The 22,406-nt window shown below is 41.7% G+C and overlaps 2 protein-coding genes across 2 annotated transcripts; one reads left to right on the forward strand and one right to left on the reverse strand.

Annotated features, from left to right (window-relative positions):
- Positions 1 to 830: 830 nt before the first annotated feature.
- LOC103411869 (protein WHAT'S THIS FACTOR 1 homolog, chloroplastic) lies at positions 831 to 3,010 on the forward strand. The gene has a single exon (XM_017325894.3). The coding sequence runs from the start codon at positions 1,151 to 1,153 to the stop codon at positions 2,717 to 2,719; it is 1,569 nt and encodes a 522-aa protein (XP_017181383.2). The 5' UTR covers positions 831 to 1,150; the 3' UTR covers positions 2,720 to 3,010.
- A 9,918-nt stretch (positions 3,011 to 12,928) lies between these two features.
- On the reverse strand, positions 12,929 to 16,892 carry LOC103444480 (protoporphyrinogen oxidase 1, chloroplastic). Its single transcript, XM_008383404.4, has 9 exons — positions 16,354 to 16,892; positions 15,917 to 16,108; positions 15,718 to 15,802; positions 15,040 to 15,187; positions 14,872 to 14,952; positions 14,573 to 14,741; positions 14,250 to 14,409; positions 14,036 to 14,139; positions 12,929 to 13,464 (listed from the first exon to the last, which is right to left on the reverse strand). The coding sequence occupies exons 1-9, from the start codon at positions 16,756 to 16,758 to the stop codon at positions 13,165 to 13,167; spliced, it is 1,644 nt and encodes a 547-aa protein (XP_008381626.1). The 5' UTR covers positions 16,759 to 16,892; the 3' UTR covers positions 12,929 to 13,164.
- Between the last annotated feature and the right edge of the window lie 5,514 nt (positions 16,893 to 22,406).

Consider the following 22,406-nt stretch of genomic DNA (forward strand, 5'->3'; position numbering starts at 1 on the left):
GAAGAAGAAAAAGAAGGAGGAAGGAGATAAAATAAAAAACCTTCATCTTCCCCAAATTCGGAGGAAGAAGAAGAAGAAGAGGAAGAAGGAGAAGTAGGGGAAGGAAGAAGGAGGAGGAAGAAAAAAAAACAAGGGAACCCAGTTCGTCTTGCAGATTCGGAGGAAGAAGTAAAAGAAGAAAAAAAAAAGGGAACCCAGTTTGTCCCCCCGCCCCCCCCCCCCCAAACCCAACCCCCTGCAACCCAGAAGAAGAAGAAAAAAAAAACCGAACCCCAGAAGAAGAAGAAGGAAAAAATAAAATAAATAAATGTGGACGACACGTGGCACCCAGTCATTGTCCACATGGACGCCACGTCACAATTAACGGCAGATTTAACAGTTTGACTAACGGATGTATAAGACTGTCCCAAAATTTACACTTTAGGTATGACTCTAAGACGAAAAAAACTTGATGTACTAAATGTTGAAAACCACGAAACATAAGGGTAGTAAACAGTCTTTTACCCTAATAATAATGGACAAGGATTGTCTACCCTCCCACTTCCGTTGCCCTTCCGTACCCTCCTGTTTGTGTGATTACAGTTAAACCACGTCAACATTTTATATTATTGTTTATTTTTGTCTTATTATCTCTATAAAAAAAACAATATAAAATGTTGACGTGGCTTAACTGTAACCACATAAAACAGGAGGGCACACGAGAAGGGCAGACAATCCTTGTCCAATAATAATGACGGGAGAGGGAAAGAGCCAAAAGCCGCAAAGCAAAACGGCACTTACTTAAGTTGATGTGGAAACCTGAGAGCCGTTCGATTGTGTGAATGGCTAAAATTTGCTTACAAGTGCAGAGCTCTCAATCACTGGATTGTTAAAATTGTACCCCTCCCTCCCTCCGTCCCTCCCTTATCCGACCTCGTCTCTGCTTTAGTTTTACCTCCAGACTAAACCGCCGCATGCTCAGCCTTGCCCTCTCCTCTCCTCTCTATCTTGTTCACTTCGTCTCCAAACTATCCAGTTATATCCAGGTGAGTCCCTTCACTGTAAAATTAATAGCTTCATCTTCTTAATCTCTGGATTATGTTATGTTTTTTCTTGTAATCATCAATCAAAATCAATCCTGTAAGTAATATTATACTAGAGAGCTCAACAAATGATGGAACTTAAGCTGTTTCTTTCTTCCACTAAGTCCCCTTCTTTGCCCTTGTTTCTCTCCTCCTCCTCTTGCACCAAACCTCCTTTTCTTCTTAAACCCAAGCAGTCTCTCAAAACCCCCCATTTCTCGCTCTCCCAAAAATCCCATTTCTGGGGCAATAGTTTAGTTTTACACGAGAGAGATGCTGCTTGGGGTAACCTCGCCAAAACCACCCATGTCCCATTTGGCCCAATATGTGCTGCTGCTGCTGTCAAGAGAAGGAAGGAGCTTCCCTTTGACAACGTCATTCAAAAGGATAAGAAGCTGAAGCTGGTTCTCAAGATACGCAAGATTTTAGTCAGCCAACCTGATAGGGTTATGTCGCTTAGAGAGTTAGGTAGGTACAGGAGAGAATTGGGTCTGCAGAAAAAGCGCCGTTTCATTGCCCTTTTAAAGAAATTCCCGGCCGTGTTTGAGATTGTTGAAGAAGGGGTTTATTCCTTGCAATTTAAACTGACTCCCGAAGCCGAAAGGCTTTATTTTGAGGAGTTGAAGGTTAGGAATGAGATGGAAGACTTGCTGGTGGTCAAGTTGAGGAAATTGTTGATGATGTCGTTGGATAAGAGGATTCTGTTGGAGAAGATTGCCCATTTGAGAAATGATTTAGGGCTTCCCCAGGAGTTTCGTGACACTATTTGTCACCGGTACCCGCAGTTCTTTAAAGTAGTTGCAACTGCGAGAGGTCCGGCATTAGAATTAACTCATTGGGACCCTGAACTTGCAGTCTCAGCAGCTGAGTTGTCTGAAGAGGAAAACCGGGTTAGAGAGATTGAAGAGAAGGATCTGATTATAGATAGGCCTATCAAGTTCAATAGACTAAAGCTGCCAAAGGGCCTCAATCTTTCAAAGGGTGAGATGAGGAGGATATGCCTGTTTAGAGACATACCTTATATATCCCCTTACTCTGATTTCTCGGGACTGAGATCAGGTACTATTGAGAAAGAGAAGCATGCTTGTGCGGTTGTTCATGAGATTTTGAGTCTTACCGTGGAGAAGAGAACTCTTGTGGATCACCTTACTCATTTTCGAGAAGAGTTTAAGTTCTCTCAACAGGTGAGAGGTATGCTGATAAGGCACCCTGATTTGTTTTACGTGTCCTTGAAAGGAGATAGAGATTCAGTTTTCCTTAGGGAAGCATATCGTGATTCTCAATTGATAGACAAGGATCGTTTGTTGATCATAAAGGAGAAGCTTCGATCTATTATTTCTGTTCCTAGGTTTCCTAGACAGGGTGCTCCCAGAACTGAGGCAGATGGTGCAGAAGGAAGTGATGAGGCAAACGATGGAACTCTTGAGGAAGGAGAGGAGTGGTCTGGGGATGATGATGAGTTCAATGATGACGAAGATGATGATGAAGATGATTGGAGTGATGAAGATGATGATACACCCCCAGATTTTGACGAAGATGGGAAAACACCGACTATTGGAGTGAGCAAACCAGTCAAACAGGAGGGCAGTTCGAGAGAGAGTAATGGAAAAGTGCTTGTTCCAGTGTTGCCAGATGGTCAACCAAGGGAGCGCTGGTAAATTAATGAATCTGTGGACTCCGGTCTCAAATATATCCTGATAGGGTTCGTTATTTGTTTTTGGCCTGAAATACTATATATGTTTGATCCTGCTCAAAGGAGAACTCAAGGCCTCTACCATTTTCCTCTTACTCGAGGTTCAGAGAAGTTTTCTGTGGGAGACAAAGGCATCAACTTCAAGTGTTATATTCCTCTACTGCCTTCTGTAACAGAATCATATTATTTTTGTACTCTTTGGTTAAGATAAATGAATATTTTGTGGGAATGAAAAGTATCAACCTGTTTCATATGATTTTTCATGCATCTTAGTAACCTGGGTGATGCTGATCTGTTTAGCCGTTTTCCAGATCTTCATCATACCGTCGTTAATGCAGTTCCTTACTTAAGGATTCAGAAAGTACGAATCTACCTGGTAAGGATCAAAAGGAACATCTGGTGAGAAACAGTTGCTTTTTTTTTTATAACCCCGATGACAATGATAACAAGTATAACAACCATGCTAAAGAACGATTGATCGTAAACAGGGAGGGAGACCTGAATTTGGTAAGTTGTGAATAATTTTGCATCTGCCTTTATCTGTAAGTTGTCCTCATTTTTGGGCAGCTGCTTCTGCAAATATGCCACTGATGAGACTATTACACACTGATTAAAAGTGTGCCTAACTGCATATATAAGCACATGCAGTATTGTTTTTATAGGACTCATCAACTTGCTGAAGAGTCTTCTTGTATTTTTTATTACATGCCTCATACGGTACCACTCCCAGGTCTAGTTTTGCTCAGACTATAGTTCTTCTGTACTTGTGAAACATCATTATCATACACAAAATCTCTCTCTCGTAAAGAGTGAAATTTGATAAACGATAGATGCATGCGGGTGTGGTCGACTGCTTGTAGCATTTCACTATAACAAATAGAGAGGCCACACTTGGCCTCAAATTAATTTCGTGATTCTTGTGTAATCATGATTCATGTGTTAGATTTCTGTGCACCACTTTCACTTTTACTTTTGTCAAATTAATTTTTACCATCCTTTTTCTTGATTTGTTTTTATCACGAACGAACTCCGCCTATGTCTTACATGGCCGGTCCCAAGCCCGGATAAAGGAGGAGGGGGAGGGCGTCAGGTAGTCGACAGCCGGCACTCCATGATCACGTCGAATCCTTATGAAAATGAATCCAGAACAAAATCGCGCTAAAGCTAGGGCGTCACCCGTAAGTGGCGCGCTGTGTGGCCTGAGCACAGTGATAAGTGAGCAAGGGTCGCTGCATCTCCATCGGCACCCGGATGCAGTGTTAAATGAGCAAGGGGGCCATAGAAACTTCTTTTCGAACGACTCCACTCAAAGTTGTTTGGGAGCATATGCTCCTATCAATTTTACCCGGGACACACAAAAGAAGTACTTTGATCCTATTAGACGGGGGAGGGTGAAGAAACTAGGACAGAAGGGTAGAGTTCAAGAGAGCAAAATGCGTTTAGGAACGTGGAATATAGGAACCTTAACGGGAAAATCTATGGAAATAGTGGAAGTTATGGTGAGGAGAAGGATAAATATTATGTGCCTACAAGAAACTAAGTGGGTTGGTAGTAAGGCAAAGGATCTAGAAAACTCAGGGTTTAAACTTTGGTATTCGGGCACAAATAGAACGAGAAACGGTGTTGGCATCATCGTGGACAAGACCTTGGTACAAGATGTTGTAGATGTCAAGAGGGTAGGAGATAGAATCATGGCAATCAAGATTGTAATAGGACAAGAACTTATCAATGTGATTAGTGCGTACGCACCTCAAGTAGGGTTGGATACGAGTTCGAAGGAGAAATTTTGGGAAGATCTTGGAGACTTGGTGCAAGGAATTGCTCAGACGGAGAAGTTATTTATAGGAGGAGATTTAAATGGACACGTGGGCAGGGAGACAGGCAACTATGGAGGTTTTCATGGTGGCCATGGTTTTGGGGAGAGAAACGAGGATGGGGAAGCTATCTTGGATTTTGCAATGGCATATGATCTCTTCTTAGCCAACACCTTCTTTAAGAAGAGAGAAGAACATGTGATCACCTACAAGAGTGGGTCGTCAAAAACACAAATAGATTTTCTTCTAATGAGGAAAGGGGATCGTATAACTTGTAAGGATTGCAAAGTTATACCAGGAGAGAGCGTGGCTAATCAACATCGCTTGTTGGTGATGGATGTACATATCAAAAGAGTAAGACAAAAGAACAAGACTTGGAAGTGCCCAAGGACTAGATGGTGGAATCTAAAAGAAGAAAAACAAGTCATTTTCAAAGAGAAGGTAATCACCCAATGTGTGTGGGATAGAGAGGGGAAAGCTAGCCAAATGTGGGATTCCATGGCTAGTTGTATCCGAAAAGTAGCAAAAGAGGTATTAGGAGAGTCCAAGGGCTTTGCCCCACACCAAAAGGAATCTTGGTGGTGGAATGAGGAGGTACAAACAAAGGTGAAGGCTAAGAAGGAATGTTGTAAAGCCTTATACAAGGAGAGGACCGATGAAAATGGTGAAAAGTATAGAAAAGCGAAGCAAGAGGCGAAAAAAGCTGTCAGAGAAGCTAAGTTAGCGGCCTACGACGATATGTATAAACGACTAGATACCAAAGAAGGAGAGTTGGATATCTATAAACTATCTAGAGCAAGGGAAAAGAAGACAAGGGATCTAAACCAAGTGAGGTGCATCAAGGATGAGGATGGAAAGGTTCTTGCTACAGAGAACGCGGTTAAAGACAGATGGAGAGGTTATTTTCATAATCTTTTCAATGAAGGACATGAAATGAGCAATTCTTTAGGGGAGTTGAGTAACTCAGAAGAGTGTAGAAACTACTCTTTTTATCGTCGAATCCGGAAGGAAGAAGTGGTTGTAGCTTTGAAGAAGATGAAGCATAAAAAAGCAATAGGCCCAGACAATATACCAATCGAAGTGTGGAAACTTTTGGGAAAGACAGGTATAACATGGCTCACTGACCTTTTCAATAGGATTTTGAAAACGAAGAAGATGCCAAATGAGTGGCGAACGAGCACTTTGGTGCCTATCTACAAGAACAAGGGCGACGTACAAAATTGCATGAACTATAGGGGTATTAAGCTAATGAGTCATACAATGAAGCTCTGGGAGAGAGTCATTGAGCATAGATTGAGGCAAGAGACACGGGTTTCGGACAACCAATTCGGGTTCATGCCAGGGCGCTCAACCATGGAGGCAATCTATCTCTTACGAAGATTGATGGAAAGATATAGAGATGGGAAAAAGGATTTACACATGGTCTTTATAGATTTGGAAAAAGCGTATGATAGGGTCCCAAGAGACATTCTTTGGAGGATTTTAGAGAAGAAAGGAGTACGAGTAGCATATATCCAAGCTATAAAGGATATGTATGAAGGAGCAAAGACTGCCGTAAGAACTCATGAAGGACAAACCGAAAGCTTCCCCATAACTGTAGGATTACATCAAGGCTCATCCTTAAGTCCTTACCTTTTTGCGTTGGTAATGGATGAGTTAACAGGACATATTCAAGATGATATTCCTTGGTGTATGCTTTTCGCAGACGATATAGTGTTGATAGATGAAACTCAGGAAGGGGTAAATGCAAAGCTTAACCTTTGGAGAGAAGTGTTGGAATCTAAAGGTCTTCGCCTAAGCCGATCAAAGACAGAATATATGGAGTGCAAGTTCAGTGCAAATGGAGGCCAAAACGAGTTAGGGGTGAGGATCGGAGATCAAGAAATACCAAAAAGCGACCGTTTTCGTTACCTAGGATCTATCTTGCAAAAGAACGGAGAATTAGATGGAGATCTCAACCATAGAATACAAGCTGGATGGATGAAGTGGAAGAGTGCATCCGGTGTGTTGTGTGACCGCCGTATGCCATTGAAGCTCAAGGGAAAATTTTATAGGACGGCAATAAGGCCGGCGATGCTGTATGGCACAGAATGTTGGGCGGTGAAACATCAACACGTACACAAAATGGGTGTAGCGGAGATGAGGATGCTTCGTTGGATGTGTGGGCACACGAGAAAGGATCAGATTAGGAATGAGGATATCCGGGGTAAAGTAGGAGTAGCCGAAATTGAAGGAAAGATGAGAGAAAATCGGTTACGGTGGTTTGGACATGTGCAAAGAAGGCCTACTGACGCTCCGATTAGAAGATGCGACTATGGGACAGAGGTTCAGGGCCGAAGGGGTAGAGGAAGACCTAGGAAAACTTTGGAAGAGACTCTAAGAAAAGACTTAGAGTACTTGGATCTAACGGAGGACATGACACAGGATCGAGCACAATGGCGTTCTAAGATTCATATAGCCGATCCCACTCAGTGACTTGGATTTTCCAAGTCTCCAATCGAGAAGTTTTCCTCACTCGGGAAATTAAGGGAACACTACCCCAACCTACATGCTCCACTCAGAAAGCTTCAACATACAAGCTTCAACAAAAGAAAATTCAAAGAACTTAGCGAAGAAGGCTTTGGTGTATTTAACACAATACGTTGAAATGAAGGAAAGCTTATTTATTGATATCCCCGATCAGCTACAAATATGTACATATACATGAGTCAAAATAAACACACAAGACGGAGCCTTCACAAAGGTTGCTTAGGAGAAGTCTCAGCAGTCGGTAGAGCCCCAGAAAGAGAAGGCACCGGAGGGGGATCATTTGGAGCCTCAGTACTGGACAGAACCCTAGAAGGAGGAGGCATCAGAGGTTGATCATTCGGAGCTTCATTACGCGGTACAGCCCCAGAAGACGAAGGCAATAAATGCCTTTGGAACAAACCCACAAATCTCTGATGATCAAGTAAAACCTGACCATCAGTTTCCTTCATCTGGTCAAGCTTCCTCTTCATGTTTGTAGCATAGTCATGTGCGAGCCGGTGCAACTGTTTATTCTCATGCTTGAGCCCTCTAATCTCCTGTTTGAGACTCATCACTTCAGCCGCCAAGGATTCAACTTGGCGGGTTCGAGCAAATAGGCGTTGGGCCATATTAGACACAGAACCTGCACACTGAACACTGAGAGCCAACGAATCCTTAACAGCTAACTCATCAGACCGTTTGGAAAGTAGTCTGTTATCTTTGGGAGTGAGAAGGTTCCTGGCCACCACCGCAGCGGTCATATCATTCTTCATCACGGAATCCCCAACGGTAAGAGGACCAGTAGGGGAGACGAAGGATGGGCGCCATATGTTGTCTGGAGAAGGCGGGGCTGCCTCTTCAACAAGGTTCAAGTCAAAACGACGGTCGGAGGGGCCAGACATTTTCAAAGGTGTTGAAGAGAGAAGAGGTCGGACAAATCAAGATCTTAGAAGTGCAAGAATGAAGCTTCTACTGGTGGAGATTCAAGTGTGCTTTGGAACTTAATGTCAGCCTCTATAAAAATCTGCACTCGACGGAGCTTCGGAAATCGAAGAGGCGCCTGCTCAGAAATCGAAGAGGCGTTTGCTTTCTCAAAAGCTGGGCTGCTTAGAGATCACGAGGGTTGATCTCAGAAATCGAAGAGGCGTTTGCTTTCTCAAAAGTTGGGCTTCTCAAAGACCACGAAGGCCGATCTCAGAAATCGAAGAGGCGCTCGCTTTCTCAAAAGCTGGGCTCCCCAGAGACCACGAGGGCCGATCTCAGAAATCGAAGAGGCACCTACTTTTCCAGCCTTGTCAGCACCCGTCACACGCACACTCAGCTTTGCAGAAATTATGGGCATTCTGTCGAAGACTTCTGGGGAAGTAGAAAACACATGAATCTTACTGTTCAATCACCCACTTCCCACACGCAACAATAGCTCATGGGTACCACAGATAACTTTGCCAAAGTTCTCTGCCAAAGTTGAGCACGTGAAGCTTGCAGCTCCCACTACATCGCTCTGACCAAGAAGGGTAAAAGAATAGCAAAGAAACAGCACTAACAAAGTTTAGACCCATAAATTTTGAAGGTCTAGCTACCATATTATTACCCACAAGGGTAAAGGAACAGTACTATTGCTGGATAATTGGAAAGTCCCTGTGTGTCAACCTCTGTGCTTCGTGGCAAGGTAGACTAGCAAACATGCCCAACCTTTACTCACATTCGAGAAAACACTCCCAATAAGATTGCTTGCTCCAAAATCGAAGAGGCACCGTCCTCCGAATCTCGAGAGCCAGACTCCCAACATGACTACTTTCTTAAAAATCGAAGAGAGGGTAAAGGAACAGTACCATTGCTGGATAATTGGAAAGTCCCTGTGTGTCAACCTCTGTGCTTCGTGGCAAGGTAGACTAGCAAACATGCCCAACCTTTACTCACATTCGAGAAAACACTTCCAACAAGATTGCTTGCTCCAAAATCGAAGAGGCACCGCCCTCCGAATCTCGAGAGCCAGACTCCCAACGTGATTACTTTCTCAAAAATCGAAGAGACACTGCTCCCCGAATCCTCGAGAGCCAGACCCCCAGCATGATTGCTTTCTCAAAAATCGATGAGGCATCGTTCTCCGAATCAATCGAAGAGGCGCTCGCTTTCTCAAAAGCTGGGCTGCTCAGAGACCACGAGGGCCGATCTCAGAAATCGAAGAGGCACCTACTTTTCTAGCCTTGTCAGCACCTGTCACACGCACACTCAGCTTTGCAGAAATTATGGGCATTCTGTCGAAGACTTCTGGTGAAGTAGAAAGCACATGAATCTTACTGTTCAATCACCCACTTCCCACACGCAACAATAGCTCATGGGTACCACAGATAACTTTGCCAAAGTTCTCTGCCAAAGTTGAGCACGTGAAGCTTGCAGCTCCCACTACATCGCTCTGACCAAGAAAGGTAAAAGAATAGCAAAGAAACAGCACTAACAAAGTTTAGACACATAAATTTTGAAGGTCTAGCTACCATATTATTACCCACAAGGGTAAAGGAACAGTACCACTGCTGGATAATTGGAAAGTCCCTGTGTGTCAACCTCTGTGCTTCGTGGCAAGGTAGACTAGCAAACATGCCCAACCTTTACTCACTTTCGAGAAAACACTCCCAACAAGATTGCTTGCTCCAAAATCGAAGAGGCACCGTCCTCCGAATCTCGAGAGCCAGACTCCCAACATGACTACTTTCTCAAAAGCGAAGAGAGGGTAAAGGAACAGTACCATTGCTGGATAATTGGAAAGTCTCTGTGTGTCAACCTTTGTGCTTCGTGGCAAGGTAGACTAGCAAACATGCCCAACCTTTACTCACATTCGAGACAACACTCCCAACAGGATTGCTTGCTCCAAAATCGAAGAGGCACCGCCCTCCGAATCTCGAGAGCCAGACTCCCAACATGATTACTTCCTCAAAAATCGAAGAGACACTGCTCTACGAATCTCGAGAGCCAGACCCCCAGCATGATTGCTTTCTCAAAAATCGAAAAGGCATCGTTCTCCGAATCTCGAGAGCCAGATACCACAGACCACTTTTTCAAAGTGCTCTGACAGAGTTAAAACATGTGAAACTGGCAGCTCCCACTACCGTGCTATGACCAAGCAGGGTAAAGGAATAGCATTACTACTTGTTGTTAGGGAGACTCCTATATATGTCGACCTCCATCCCCAACGGACAGGCAGACCTGCAAAAATGCTCAACCTTTCATCATATCTGAGAGGGCACTCCCAACGAAGCCTTTCGAAATATTCAGCTTTCTTTCCCCCCGATAATACCTCTGCAAACAAGCTATACTAGAGCAAGAATATCTCATATCATCAGGGTTAAAAGCAAGAGTATCCCATATCATGCTTTTTCCCTGTCTTTTCCTTTGGCCTTGTTTTTACCTGCAAGACAAGGAGAAAGAGAGCAATCAGTCAGCACTTGGATCAAGCTTCCAGCCAGGAACTGACTGCCTGGAACCCCTTACCTGATTACTTACCTGGCATTGCTCTCGAGTACTCATCTTCAACATCTTATGTTTCCAGGGAAGATTCCGCATCTGCTTGAGGAACAGATAGGGCAAGTGCGAAGGATACAAGGAAGCATGTGGAGACAAGCGTAACAGCACACGTGCCGATACACCCATTACTCTGTCAAAAGCAAAAGTATCCCATATCAGCAGGGTGGAACGTACTCTAGATTTGATGGACTTGTTTTGACCCTCAAATTCTTCAGTCGGCCTTATACTCTGGAGGAAACCAGAAAACCCTCCAGCTCAGTTCAAGAATAAGCCTGTGGAAAGTTACTTCTTCAAAAGCAAAAGTATCTCATATCATCTCTTCTCATTTTTCTTCTCTTTATCCTTCATGCTGCTGCAAGATGGGGAGAAGGTGAACAATCAGTCGGAGCTCTGATTGCTTACCTTGTCTGTCACCTCTTTCAGCAGACCCCCTAGCTCGGCGACTTGGGGGACTCCTACTACATGGTTTGTATCGCGCTTGACCAAGCCTGAGACTACAAGTAAGCTTCAAGTGAAATTGATACATTACCTTGTGCATCTCCACCAGTTAAAGATACCACCCCTGGATGGAGGAAGAGTACTTCCAGAGAAGATGCCACATCTACCTATGAGACAGATAAGGCAAGTCAAGACGACACCACACTCCGATACTTAGAAGTTTCGTGATTACGAGATCATTCTCCCACAATATTTCCTAATGTCATTTGTACTAAATCATTCACTTGTACTCACTAAAGGAGAGCTTGAACCTATGTACTTGTGTAAACCCTTCACAATTAATGAGAACTCTTCTATTCCGTGGACGTAGCCAATCTGGGTGAACCACGTACATCTTGTGTTTGCTTTCCTATCTCTATCCATTTATATACTTATCCACACTAATGACCGGAGCAATCTAGCGAAGATCACAAAAAGCGACCGTTTTCGCTACCTAGGATCTATCTTGCAAGAGAACGGAGAATTAGATGGAGATCTCAACCATAGAATACGAGCTGGATGGATGAAGTGTAAGAGTGCATCCGGCGTGTTGTGTGACCGTCGTAGGCCACTGAAGCTCAAGGGAAAATTTTATAGGACGGCAATAAGGCCAGCGATGTTGTATGGCACAGAATGTTGGGCGGTGAAGCATCAACACGTACACAAAATGGGTGTAGCGGAGATGAGGATGCTTCGTGGGATGTGTGGGCACACGAGAAATGATAAGATTGGGAATGAGGATATCCGAGGTAAAGTAGGAGTAGCCGAAATTGTAGGAAAGATGAGAGAAAATCGGCTCCGATGATTTGGACATGTGCAAAGAAGGCCGACTGACGCTCCGGTTCGAAGATGTGACTACGGGACAGAGGTTCAGGGCCAAAGGGGTAGAGGAAGACCTAGGAAAACTTTGGAAGAGACTCTAAGAAAAGACTTAGAGTACTTGGATCTAACGGAGGACATGACACAAAACCGAGCGCAATGGCGTTCTAGGATTCATATAGCCGACCCCACTTAGTGGGAAAAGGCTTTGTTGTTGTTGTTGTTGTTTTTATCACGAACGAGACCGATGCCGATGCCGAAAGTCCCAGGGAGGAAGGGAACATGAATATCTTTCTTTCTTAATTCTTACAGACCTAAACAAGAATTGACGAATTAAAAAACAAGGGAAAAGGGAAAAAGTGCATTTTCATGCTCGCCACCACCCCAACCCATGCCATCATAATAACAAGAAGGTATCGTTGCATCAATTTAGTTTATTTCTTCTTTTGTATATAAAAAAAATATACAAATACATATATTACGAATTACCTGAGTTACAGCAACTTTATAATTTACTACATCAATTAATAATTTATTATTTTTTTAAACACAATGTTTGTTAAATTAATATTTTAAAAATATAATATAATACGTTGAATAGTGTTTTGCCAACTCCTTGATCTCAACTAGAAGAAGTGCTTCAGTACAATAGGAATGTCATTGCAAGGGTATTTCAAACCAATCAAACATTGCTAAGTGAAAGTTATAGTTCACGACAATGCAAGATAATTTAAGATACCGTCACAACAATATCTCAAAATAAGTTTGTCTTCTCAAGTATGCACACGCTGCAAAGGTGCCTAAAGCTAATGACAATAACAACTATAGTGTGATGATAAACCTGCACCTTGGAGGCGCCTAATGTTTAAAGGGGAGTGGCATACCCATCGAAGACTATGGCTGATGGTCCCCCTTCTCTAATCCTCCTAGCACCCATAGACTAAACAAATAATTATTCAAGTTTCTGGAATGGCGCCTGCCTCGTCATCAACCCAAAGAAAGAAATAAAGACAAAAATTTTCCAAGTGTGGGTGTGAGTAAGTAGATACTAGATAGAAGTAGAAGAGAGTAGGTGGACCAAAGCAAAAGTTATTACAACTCACAAGTCACAAGTACCAACTAAAACTAATAGACAAAATACAATACCAAAAAGGAGAAGGAACTCTATCTGCAAAGCCAGGCCGCCCGGGAAGTCCAAAGGAACATCTTAACTTCTACTTCCTAACATTGCACTTCTACAGGATGCATTGCAGAATCACCGTTAACTGAACTATTTGTAAGCATATTTTGACACAAAATTAGCCACCTCAGCCGCAACATCATAAGCACCCTCAACACATCGACCCAAGGCTACACCAGTGACATAGTTGCCGCCAAGAAACAACCCTTGGGTCCCAGTATCACTTAGACCGGCTTTTGCAGCATCAAGGACATCAAAATGACCAACCAAGAACTGTGGAATAGCTTGTGGCCATACTTTCACACCCAATACAAGCGGCTCCTTAGCATTATGGTTTAGGAGGACTTTTCTCAGATCTTGATCAACTGCTTCAACAAGCTTGCTCTCCGTCTGTCCGTGTTTTATTTTTTAGGAAAGAGTTAAAAGAAAGAAGAAAAAATCAAAGGCTTGGGAGCAAAAAAATGAGAATGTAAATTACATACCATGTGCGCTGTTCAAATAACGAGAATGTGATTTTAAATGTATATGCAAGTGCACATGGACACAAAGACAGACCAGAAGCAGCAATGGCACAATACCTTGGAAAACAAAGCCTGCTACCAAAGGACAAAACCCAAGTTTCTGCACACATGGCTGACTGGGACTTGTATGAAGATACAAGATTCATGCATGATTGCTTGACTAATCAAGTATATGAAATTATGGTAGGATTTAGGTTGACGCCCAAAATGAAAGGTTCACCGGATAGTTACTGAAGGTAATTACACAAAAGGAATCAGGATATTGGATAAAGTGGGGTCTTCTTTTAGGGTGCCATATATAAACTGAAGTACATTTTACGACCTCCATGACAGTTTATGAGAACCATCAATCCACTTAAATGCATATATCACCTGCCTTACCATCACATTCATGGATCTTTCCCACCACAAAATCATATATCATATGGCAATCGTCTTACCTCTGACAAAATTCCAGGATTGGTGGCACCTCCAATATAGTTCAAGAGCAGAACCCTTCCAGGTGGTGCACGATTAGGAAAGAGTGATGAGCTGTATATAGTTCCTGCAAAACCCAAGAAAACCCATGGAAAAAATCAGCAAGAAGTGGTGATCGCTGATGTCAAGCATAGTTATAGGCATAGATAATGAATTCCTAAACCAAATCGAATCTACCTAAAGTTTTCAGCCCTTGGCTACGAGGATGCAATTGACCAAAGCCCTTCAGTTCACCATCTATCAAGCAATCAGTCCGAATTGCTTCTTTTGGATATGAAATAGAAACTGCTGCAACTGGTGGGTAATAAAATTTTGATAGTGCATCTGCAGCAGCAACCTGCAAAAAAGAAACAAGACGAGAAACCCGTTGATTTGTCTTGTAAATCACCACTATTAGAAAAAATCTTTGACCAACCACCAACTGTAAATGCCTCAAAATCAAGATTAAACTGTCAAACAAGTGGCAGTAAAGATAACAAACATGTAGGACAGAAGCATACAGATAGAGGTCGCAATAAACCACTTGCTACGTAGGATGGAACAGTCATCACAACACTTTTGCTCAGAACTGAAACCAATCCTTCTGGTGTTTCGTAGGTCAAAGTGTACCCTCTATCCAATTTACTGATACTTGAAAGCTTCCAAGTTAATTTTACTTTGTTGCCCAACCTGCCAACACGATAGAATACAGTACAACCATCATAGCTGTGAAATACAACACGTGTGTTCTCTCCTTGCTAACAAAAAAGGATGACCATCCAACTAGAGTAAGAGTATTTATCCTTTGTTGAAAGAATACCTTGTAGAAATTGCATCCGGCAACATACCAAGTCCCTTCCTAAAAGATCCAACTGTTTGGCCCTTTGGTTTCGGAAGACGCCTTTTGAAAAACTAAAATTAGGGCATTGATAATAAACTTTACAAGTTAAATCATAAAATAACTTCAAAGAAACAAATATATTATTACGGATCTCGAGGTGTCTTAGGGGCACGATTCCTCCCCTGGATTGCTTTAATGGCACCACCAATGATACTACCTCCATTTTGCTCTAGCTGCCAAACTTTTCCGAATGCTGCTTTCATACTCAGTTTTGAAGGATCACCCGCATAAACACCTGAATATGACAAAAGTTTCTAGGCAATTAAGAAATTACTATAACCAGCTGACCAAAAGCTACACCACTTTAAAAGCTTAACAAGCATATACAAATTAACTGAACAGCTTTTACAGGAAGGTTTATGTGGTTAGTTTGACAAGTATAATTCGCGTAGATAAGTGAGCATGGCTGAATAAATGAATATGGTTAAAATTCAGACCCGTGTAAAAATATGGCAGTTCAGTTAAAAGTGCCATTTAAAATTTGTGAAAGGTCACATTTCTGTGATGGACCATTTGATGTCACATGGTGCTTGCTTGCATAAATAACAAAAAGGAAGAAGTGCAATTCAACAGTGCAAACAATTCTTTTTCATTTCTGTTTGTGGTTAAAGTTTGAATGGGATATGCAACAATTAGGTAGGTTTGAGTCCGAACCCATCTTACGATCGCATTAGAAGGAAGAAGCAAATGAATATTGGAGTAACTAGAGAAATGCACGAGGAGAAGTTAATGATGTAGTCATAATTATTCAAAATTGGAGATGACCTGAACAAAAAGGCTCAATTAAGCGTTCAAAAACCTCATCGCCAAGATTACGACGAACAAACTCTTCAACCGATTCTTCGCGACCCTGTCACTTTTGTCAAAGATTATGTGAAATGAGCAGTACAGTTGAGGAATTGAGGAATAAGTGAGAACGGCAACATAATAAATGAAAAATAAAGTAAAAAGAAAGAGAACAAACTGGAGGAGGCGGAGAAGGGCGAATGCCAAGAGCACCAAAGGCAGCCCTGAGTTTGCCACCGATGCTCATCAAGTCAAAGAAAGGTATGTCAGCTGGGCTGGACGGCACGGGCCTCAACTTGCCATCCCACAACACGAACCTAGGTGCATTTGGATCCCCCAGAACCAGATCATCCTTCAAACCACAGTCCACCTACCAAACCCAAGAAATACCCAACACACAAATCAATACACATACATTATACATACAGTCATTACTCATACAATTAGACGAAGAAACCTGAATGCCCCCCACTAGCTAAACATATACTAGCAGTCTAATCTAAGTTCTAATTCACTAATTTGCAATTAATTAATTCAATGTAAGTGTTAAATGTAAATGTAAATGCATGAACGAGAACGGTGCCAGAGCAGAAAAGAGAAGTAGAGGAGCAATACCATCATGGTGAGCATGGGATCGGACGGCTGAAAACTATTGGGGCCTTCTTCCCAGAGATAGCCGTCCTTCTCGACGGTGATTATGTTGCCACCCACACGGTCCCTGGCCTCCGTGACTATGACATTCGGGACGGTGTCGCCGTGCTTGGTAGCCAGCGCCTGAGCGATGCAGAGCCCACTGATTCCACCGCCCACCACCACGCAGTCAACAGAAACCGACTGTGTACCCTCTCCATTGATCCCCGAAGGAGATATGGTCGACTCTTTGGCCACCGAGCATCGCAACTTTAGGGAGGGGGAGGTTCTGTTTGGTTTAGAGTCCACCACATAAATGGAGGGAGGTCGGTGACAGTGAGGTGCAGAGAAGAAGAGAGGCTGAGTGGCCGCGATCCTGGCGGTGCTCATGGTGATTGGCTGGCAGTGACCACCACCGGCGTCGACTGAGATAAACAGAGGGCACCCAACCACCGTTTTCTTATCTTTACAACTTGAGTGTCCGAATCTTATTTTTGGCTTCGATGTATTTTTACGAATTGACATTTTATATATTAGACCATCTCCAACTCTGGGCTAAAAGCCAAATTACCCCCCAAACACTCTCCAACCCATGTTAAAATTTTAGGCTAAATGACAAATGCTATTTCTGGGCCAAATACCCCTCAGCTTTCCCCCCGGGCTAAATGCAAAATGTTTATCGGAATTTAAATTTTTTTAGATTAAAATGTTCATAAAATTAATTTACAATAACTACATTTTTTTTATATTGATTTAAGAAAAAAATTTAGGCTAATTTCATTCTTTAATAATTCCGGGCTAAAATTTTAGGGTAGAAGGTTGGAGCAGAAAAGATGTTTCTGGGCTAAAAGCTAAATTTTCCGGGCTAAAAAATTTGGCTTTTAGCCCAAGGGTTGGAGATGGTCTTATGGGAGCTGTTATTCGCATTTTTTAAATTTCAATTCACACTTTTTTTGTATATTTCTGATTTATTTATTTTAATTCATTTAATTTGATTTCCAATTTTACCCTTGGATTGTTTTTAATGTGCCTAAATTTGTTTGAAAACCTCATTAAGTATAATTTTAATGACTAAAATAAATTGGTGGGAATGCTTGGATTTTGTGCATATTTTTCTTTTCTTGAAGGCCTCATTAATCTTTCATTTGGAATTGATTTTGCTGACGAAAAAAATTGGAGGGATTTAACATCTTTATTTCTTCTTTTCAACAAAATAAAATTGTTGCTAAGGGCAACAAGTAATCCTTCTAAAATACGACATAATAGTTGTGGCTATCACAGTTCATATCTTGAATATCATAACAAGGAATAATCTCATGTTCTTTTTCTAGAATTTTAACCATATCAAAGCAAAGTTAAATAATTTTAAACATAGCATCCAAACATACATGTATCAGCAATTGTCTCTACATCTCAAACCAAGCATGAAGCCTGTTTTCATTTCCTTGGTAATCAAACTCTAATCTTCAATTGCCTCCACATCTCAATCAAGCACACAAATATGTATCAACAAAGTGTAAAACCTGTATATCATAATAAAATATACCAAAACAATTAGAAAATATATATAAATACATCCTATATATTCAAACTCACATTAAAATACTAATGATTAAAGGTGTAGTTTATTTGCATACTTTAGTTATTACACATACAAGAGAAATTTCAATTGAGGGAACACAAATTAATTTCAAGTCCCAACCAAGATGAACATGATTTAAAGAGTAATTATAAAAGGAGAAATTGTTGTTACACATACAAGAGAAATTTCAATTGAGGGAACACAAATTAATTTCAAGTCCCAATCAAGATGAACATGATTTAAAGAGTAATTATAAAAAGAGAACTTACAAGTATGTCTTTGTTCAAAATCTGCAATCATACCACAGAAATCATGCACCTCTCTTGTTGAGTTCGCAGGTCCGACGGTTATGGCCAACACTATTACAAATGCTACATTTTCAGGATTTCTCAACTATCTTAAACGACGAAGGCTCACGTTGCGTAGAGTTAGATTCCTTTCTCTTCTTCGACTTTGATGGACGACCTTTATGAGCTTGAATAATAGGCTCAAGAATTTAAGGAAGAGAAGCACAAAGAAACTAGGATAGTTGCCTTTTGTTACCTTCTTTTTCAGAAATGGGCATTTTTTTGTACTTCGATTTAAAATCTGCGAAAAGATCACTTATTTCATCTCTATCACCATCCAAGATAACATCACAAACATCACTAAACGATCTTGTATCAATCCTCCATTGCTCATGTACTTCCTTCAATTGCAATTCACTTCTCATTTCTCTAATCATATGTGCACAAGGAAGGCCCATTGTTTAAAAAAAATGGCTTTTACATTGAAATAAAACATCAGTGGATTTTGCTATTCCATATTGCTTATGTAACTCATCCAGTGCAAACATAGATACATGAGTAACAAGTTCTTTAAAGAAGGGAATTCGAAGTCTATGTGACACACGAATCTTCTCACTTAAGAGTCGAACTTTGATTTCTTGAAATTGATTTTAAATAGCAAGACAAATCTTTTCTTACACCTCACGAAGGCCTCCAGTTGAAACTTGAAGATACTTTTTTTAACATTGCATGTGCACCTTGTGCTCTTGAACTAACACGATTACCAAAGTGCATAACCTGCTCAGTCCATGCACTTACAAATTTTTCTTTGAAAGGTAGCCATGTAGCTGTAATATATTTAAGAATAGAATTATTGTACTTGTCCTTGTATTTTACTTCAAAACAATTCCAAGCTTTGTTGAATGATGATTCATCAAGATACTGTATTAAACTAGTCAAAGTGGATATGAAATTAACCCAATCATCTTCGTTTTCAAAATGAGATTTACAATTTGTAAGAATATTTTTCTCAATATGCCAGACACATAAAATATTTGTAGTTCTAGGGAAGACACTTTCTATAGCTTTCATCAACACCAATTCCCTATCTAATATAATCACTACTGGATGATTATCAATTCCCAGGAGTTTACTAAACATTGTCAGCGACCATACATAATCCTCTTCCTCCTCCTTTTGAATGAAGGCAAAACAAGAATAAAATGTGTTGAAACTTGAGACCCTAATGATATCCAACAATGGCATCTTGTACTTATTAGTCTTATAGGTGCAATCCATCACAAAAACATTTGAGTAGCTCTTAGTCAGTGCAATTGAAATGGGATGGGCAAAGAACAAATGGGTCAAATGACCATTCTGATCATACTCAATGTTATAAGTGAAACCACCTTGACCAAGTTCGTCCAACAAGGCTTGAACAACCATATGTCCTCCTAAACTTTGCTTCATAATCTGATACCTTTCATTATAGAAACTTTGAGAAATTGCTTGAAGATTAGGATTACTTTGACGAAGTGAAGAAGGAATCTAACAAGGTGGTATACCAGCCATAGTCATTTGTTTAATGCGAAAGATTTCGTCTTCTGAAAACCGACAACAATAGAGATGTCTAGACACGTCAGCTGAAGGATCATGGTTATGTGACAAATTTTTTATGTCCACCTTCCAAAATCCTTCTTGTTTCTTCTTTCCCCAAATTTCAAAAAGACAATTTATTAATTGAGATGTTGTTTTCCTTTTCTTGTTCTCTAACGAAAGATTGGTATTTCGATAATTACCACCTCTATTACAACCAATGATAACATATTTATCAACCTTCGATCTCCGAGTAACAATTGCATACCCTTGCTTTAATGCAATTTCATGAACAATACCAAGGAGGTCTTCCCGACTTTTAAAGTTCTTTTCAGTCAAAGAGAGCATTGTGTCATGTTCACTGATCTCTACTTGACTATGTGAACCATTCATTTTAACACAATATACAGTAACTTACTAACAATGGAAGCTATCATACTAGTTAATAAAACAAAAGAAGTTGGTTGAATGAGAAGTCAATTGATAAGGGGGTAGAACTCATTGCATGAAAAGCAAATTAGGGTAAAAAAAACAAGCATTCAAAGGGTAGTGTGGAGCCAAAAATATTCACAAGGCGACACGTGAATTTTTGGACAAAAAGGACAAAAATACCCTTGCACTACAACGAGGTTCCTATGCGCAAGCAGCGGGCAACCCTCTTTCAATCAAGACAGAAGTGCCCAAAATAGGTAACAATTCAAAGTCCATCTCATCAAATCCTTTCTACAAGGTAATTCCCAAACACATTCCTTTTAAATTATATTAATTGGCTAATTAATGGGTTTATTACCTAATTAACCCATTAATTGTCAATTAAACCATCCATTATATCCAAATAACCACAAAATACATCCAATTCAACCCTAAAACACCACATGGCCGGCTATCCCCATTCAAAACCTAATCCATCACTTTTTCTACCTTTTTCACCATTTCTTCCTTTTTATTAGTCCAATTAATTCCATAACCACAAAAATATTTCCTTTTATGTTTAATTAGCCAATTAATTGGCTAATTAAACCAAAATAAAACCTAAACCAACCTAGCCCTATAAATAGGCTCATATTTTCACCAAATATTCATTCCAACACTTTGGCAAAAATCCCAAAATTCTCCAAACACTCTTTCTCTCTAAATTCTAACTTTGGCATCGGAGGTTCTTCGGTCAAAGCCCCCCTCCATTCATCGTGGGCGCGTGAGGCTCTAGACCTTAACCTAAGGTGTTAATTGTTTTGTAGGTGCAAAATTGTCCAAGATCAAGGAGGAAGAAATTTGCATCAACAAATTAGTGCTTTCATTGAGAGTTGAAATCCATACTCGTAGAAGACTCTCGCACAAAAAGGTTTTTTCTTTATTTTCTAGTCCATTTGAATATTTTTCATACGTTCTTATTATTAGAATTTTTTACGTGCAAAGGTTCTTTGATAAAACGTATAAGCAAAATATAATGGCTAGAAATTTAGAAAATTCCACAAGTGAAAATTCTAATGTTCAAGAAATGGGATTGCGGAGATCCGTGAGGCTAAAAGCGACAATAAGTGGAGCAGCACCACCACCACGAGTTTCCACCATGGGAACCACCACGGTGGCTACTTCAGTAGCCACCCATGGCGAGGTCCATGATGCCTTCACCACGGCTCGAGTCGTGCCATCCAAGGCTCACGGCACCAAGGCCACGACCCCAGTCGTGCCATCTAAGTTTGCACGGGCCTGGGCCCAAGCCTCGCATTCGCATGCATCACATACTAAACAGCCTGCTCCCGCCAAGAAACTTGTTCCCGCCAAGCAACCTGCTCTCGTAGCCCAGCCTGCTGCTGCCAAGCAGCCTGCTCTCGTGATCCAGCCTGCTCCTGACGAGCAGCCCACTCCCGTGGTCCAGCCTGCTTCCGTCGAGCAGCCCACTCCCTTGGCCCAGCCTGCTTCCGTCGAGCAGCCCACTCCTGTGGCCTAGCCTACTCCTGCCAAGCAGCCTACTCTCATGACCCAGCCTGCTCCCGACGAGCAGCCCACTCCCATGGTCCAGCCTGCTTCTGTCGAGCAGCCTACTCCTGTGGCCTAGCCTGCTCCTGCTAAGCAGCCTGCTCTTGTGACCCAGCCTGCTCCCGATGAACAGCCCACTCTCGTGGTCCAGCTTGCTTCCGTCGAGCAGCCCACTCTCACGGCCCAACCTGCTCCTGCTGAGCAGCATGCTCTCGTGACCCAGCCTGCTCCCGATGAGCAGCCCACTTCAGTGGCCCAGCCAACTCCAATCGAGTAGCCCACTCTCACGGCCTAGCCTTCTCCCGTGGTTTTCCAAGCAGCCCAAGTCGGCCCAAGACTATCTCAACCATCCGGACCTACCATCGAGCCGGGGGCATTCTCACCACATTTTTTCACGGATTTGACATTTCCCAACTCAAATCTCGCGCCCGGAGTCTACCACTCTTCCATTGCCCAATGAGGCACATTCCTTCCAAGCTCTTCCAATCCAAATGGCGAACAACACTTGTCTCGACAAGTCATAGAGTTGACGAGCACCCTTGCACAACAGACAACCTTAGTGAATCAACTTTTGCAACGTATTGGGATCCAACGTGCCCCGGATAAGGTATCCC

Source organism: Malus domestica, chromosome 09 (genome assembly GCF_042453785.1).
Source record: "Malus domestica chromosome 09, GDT2T_hap1".
Taxonomy (NCBI): domain Eukaryota; kingdom Viridiplantae; phylum Streptophyta; class Magnoliopsida; order Rosales; family Rosaceae; genus Malus; species Malus domestica.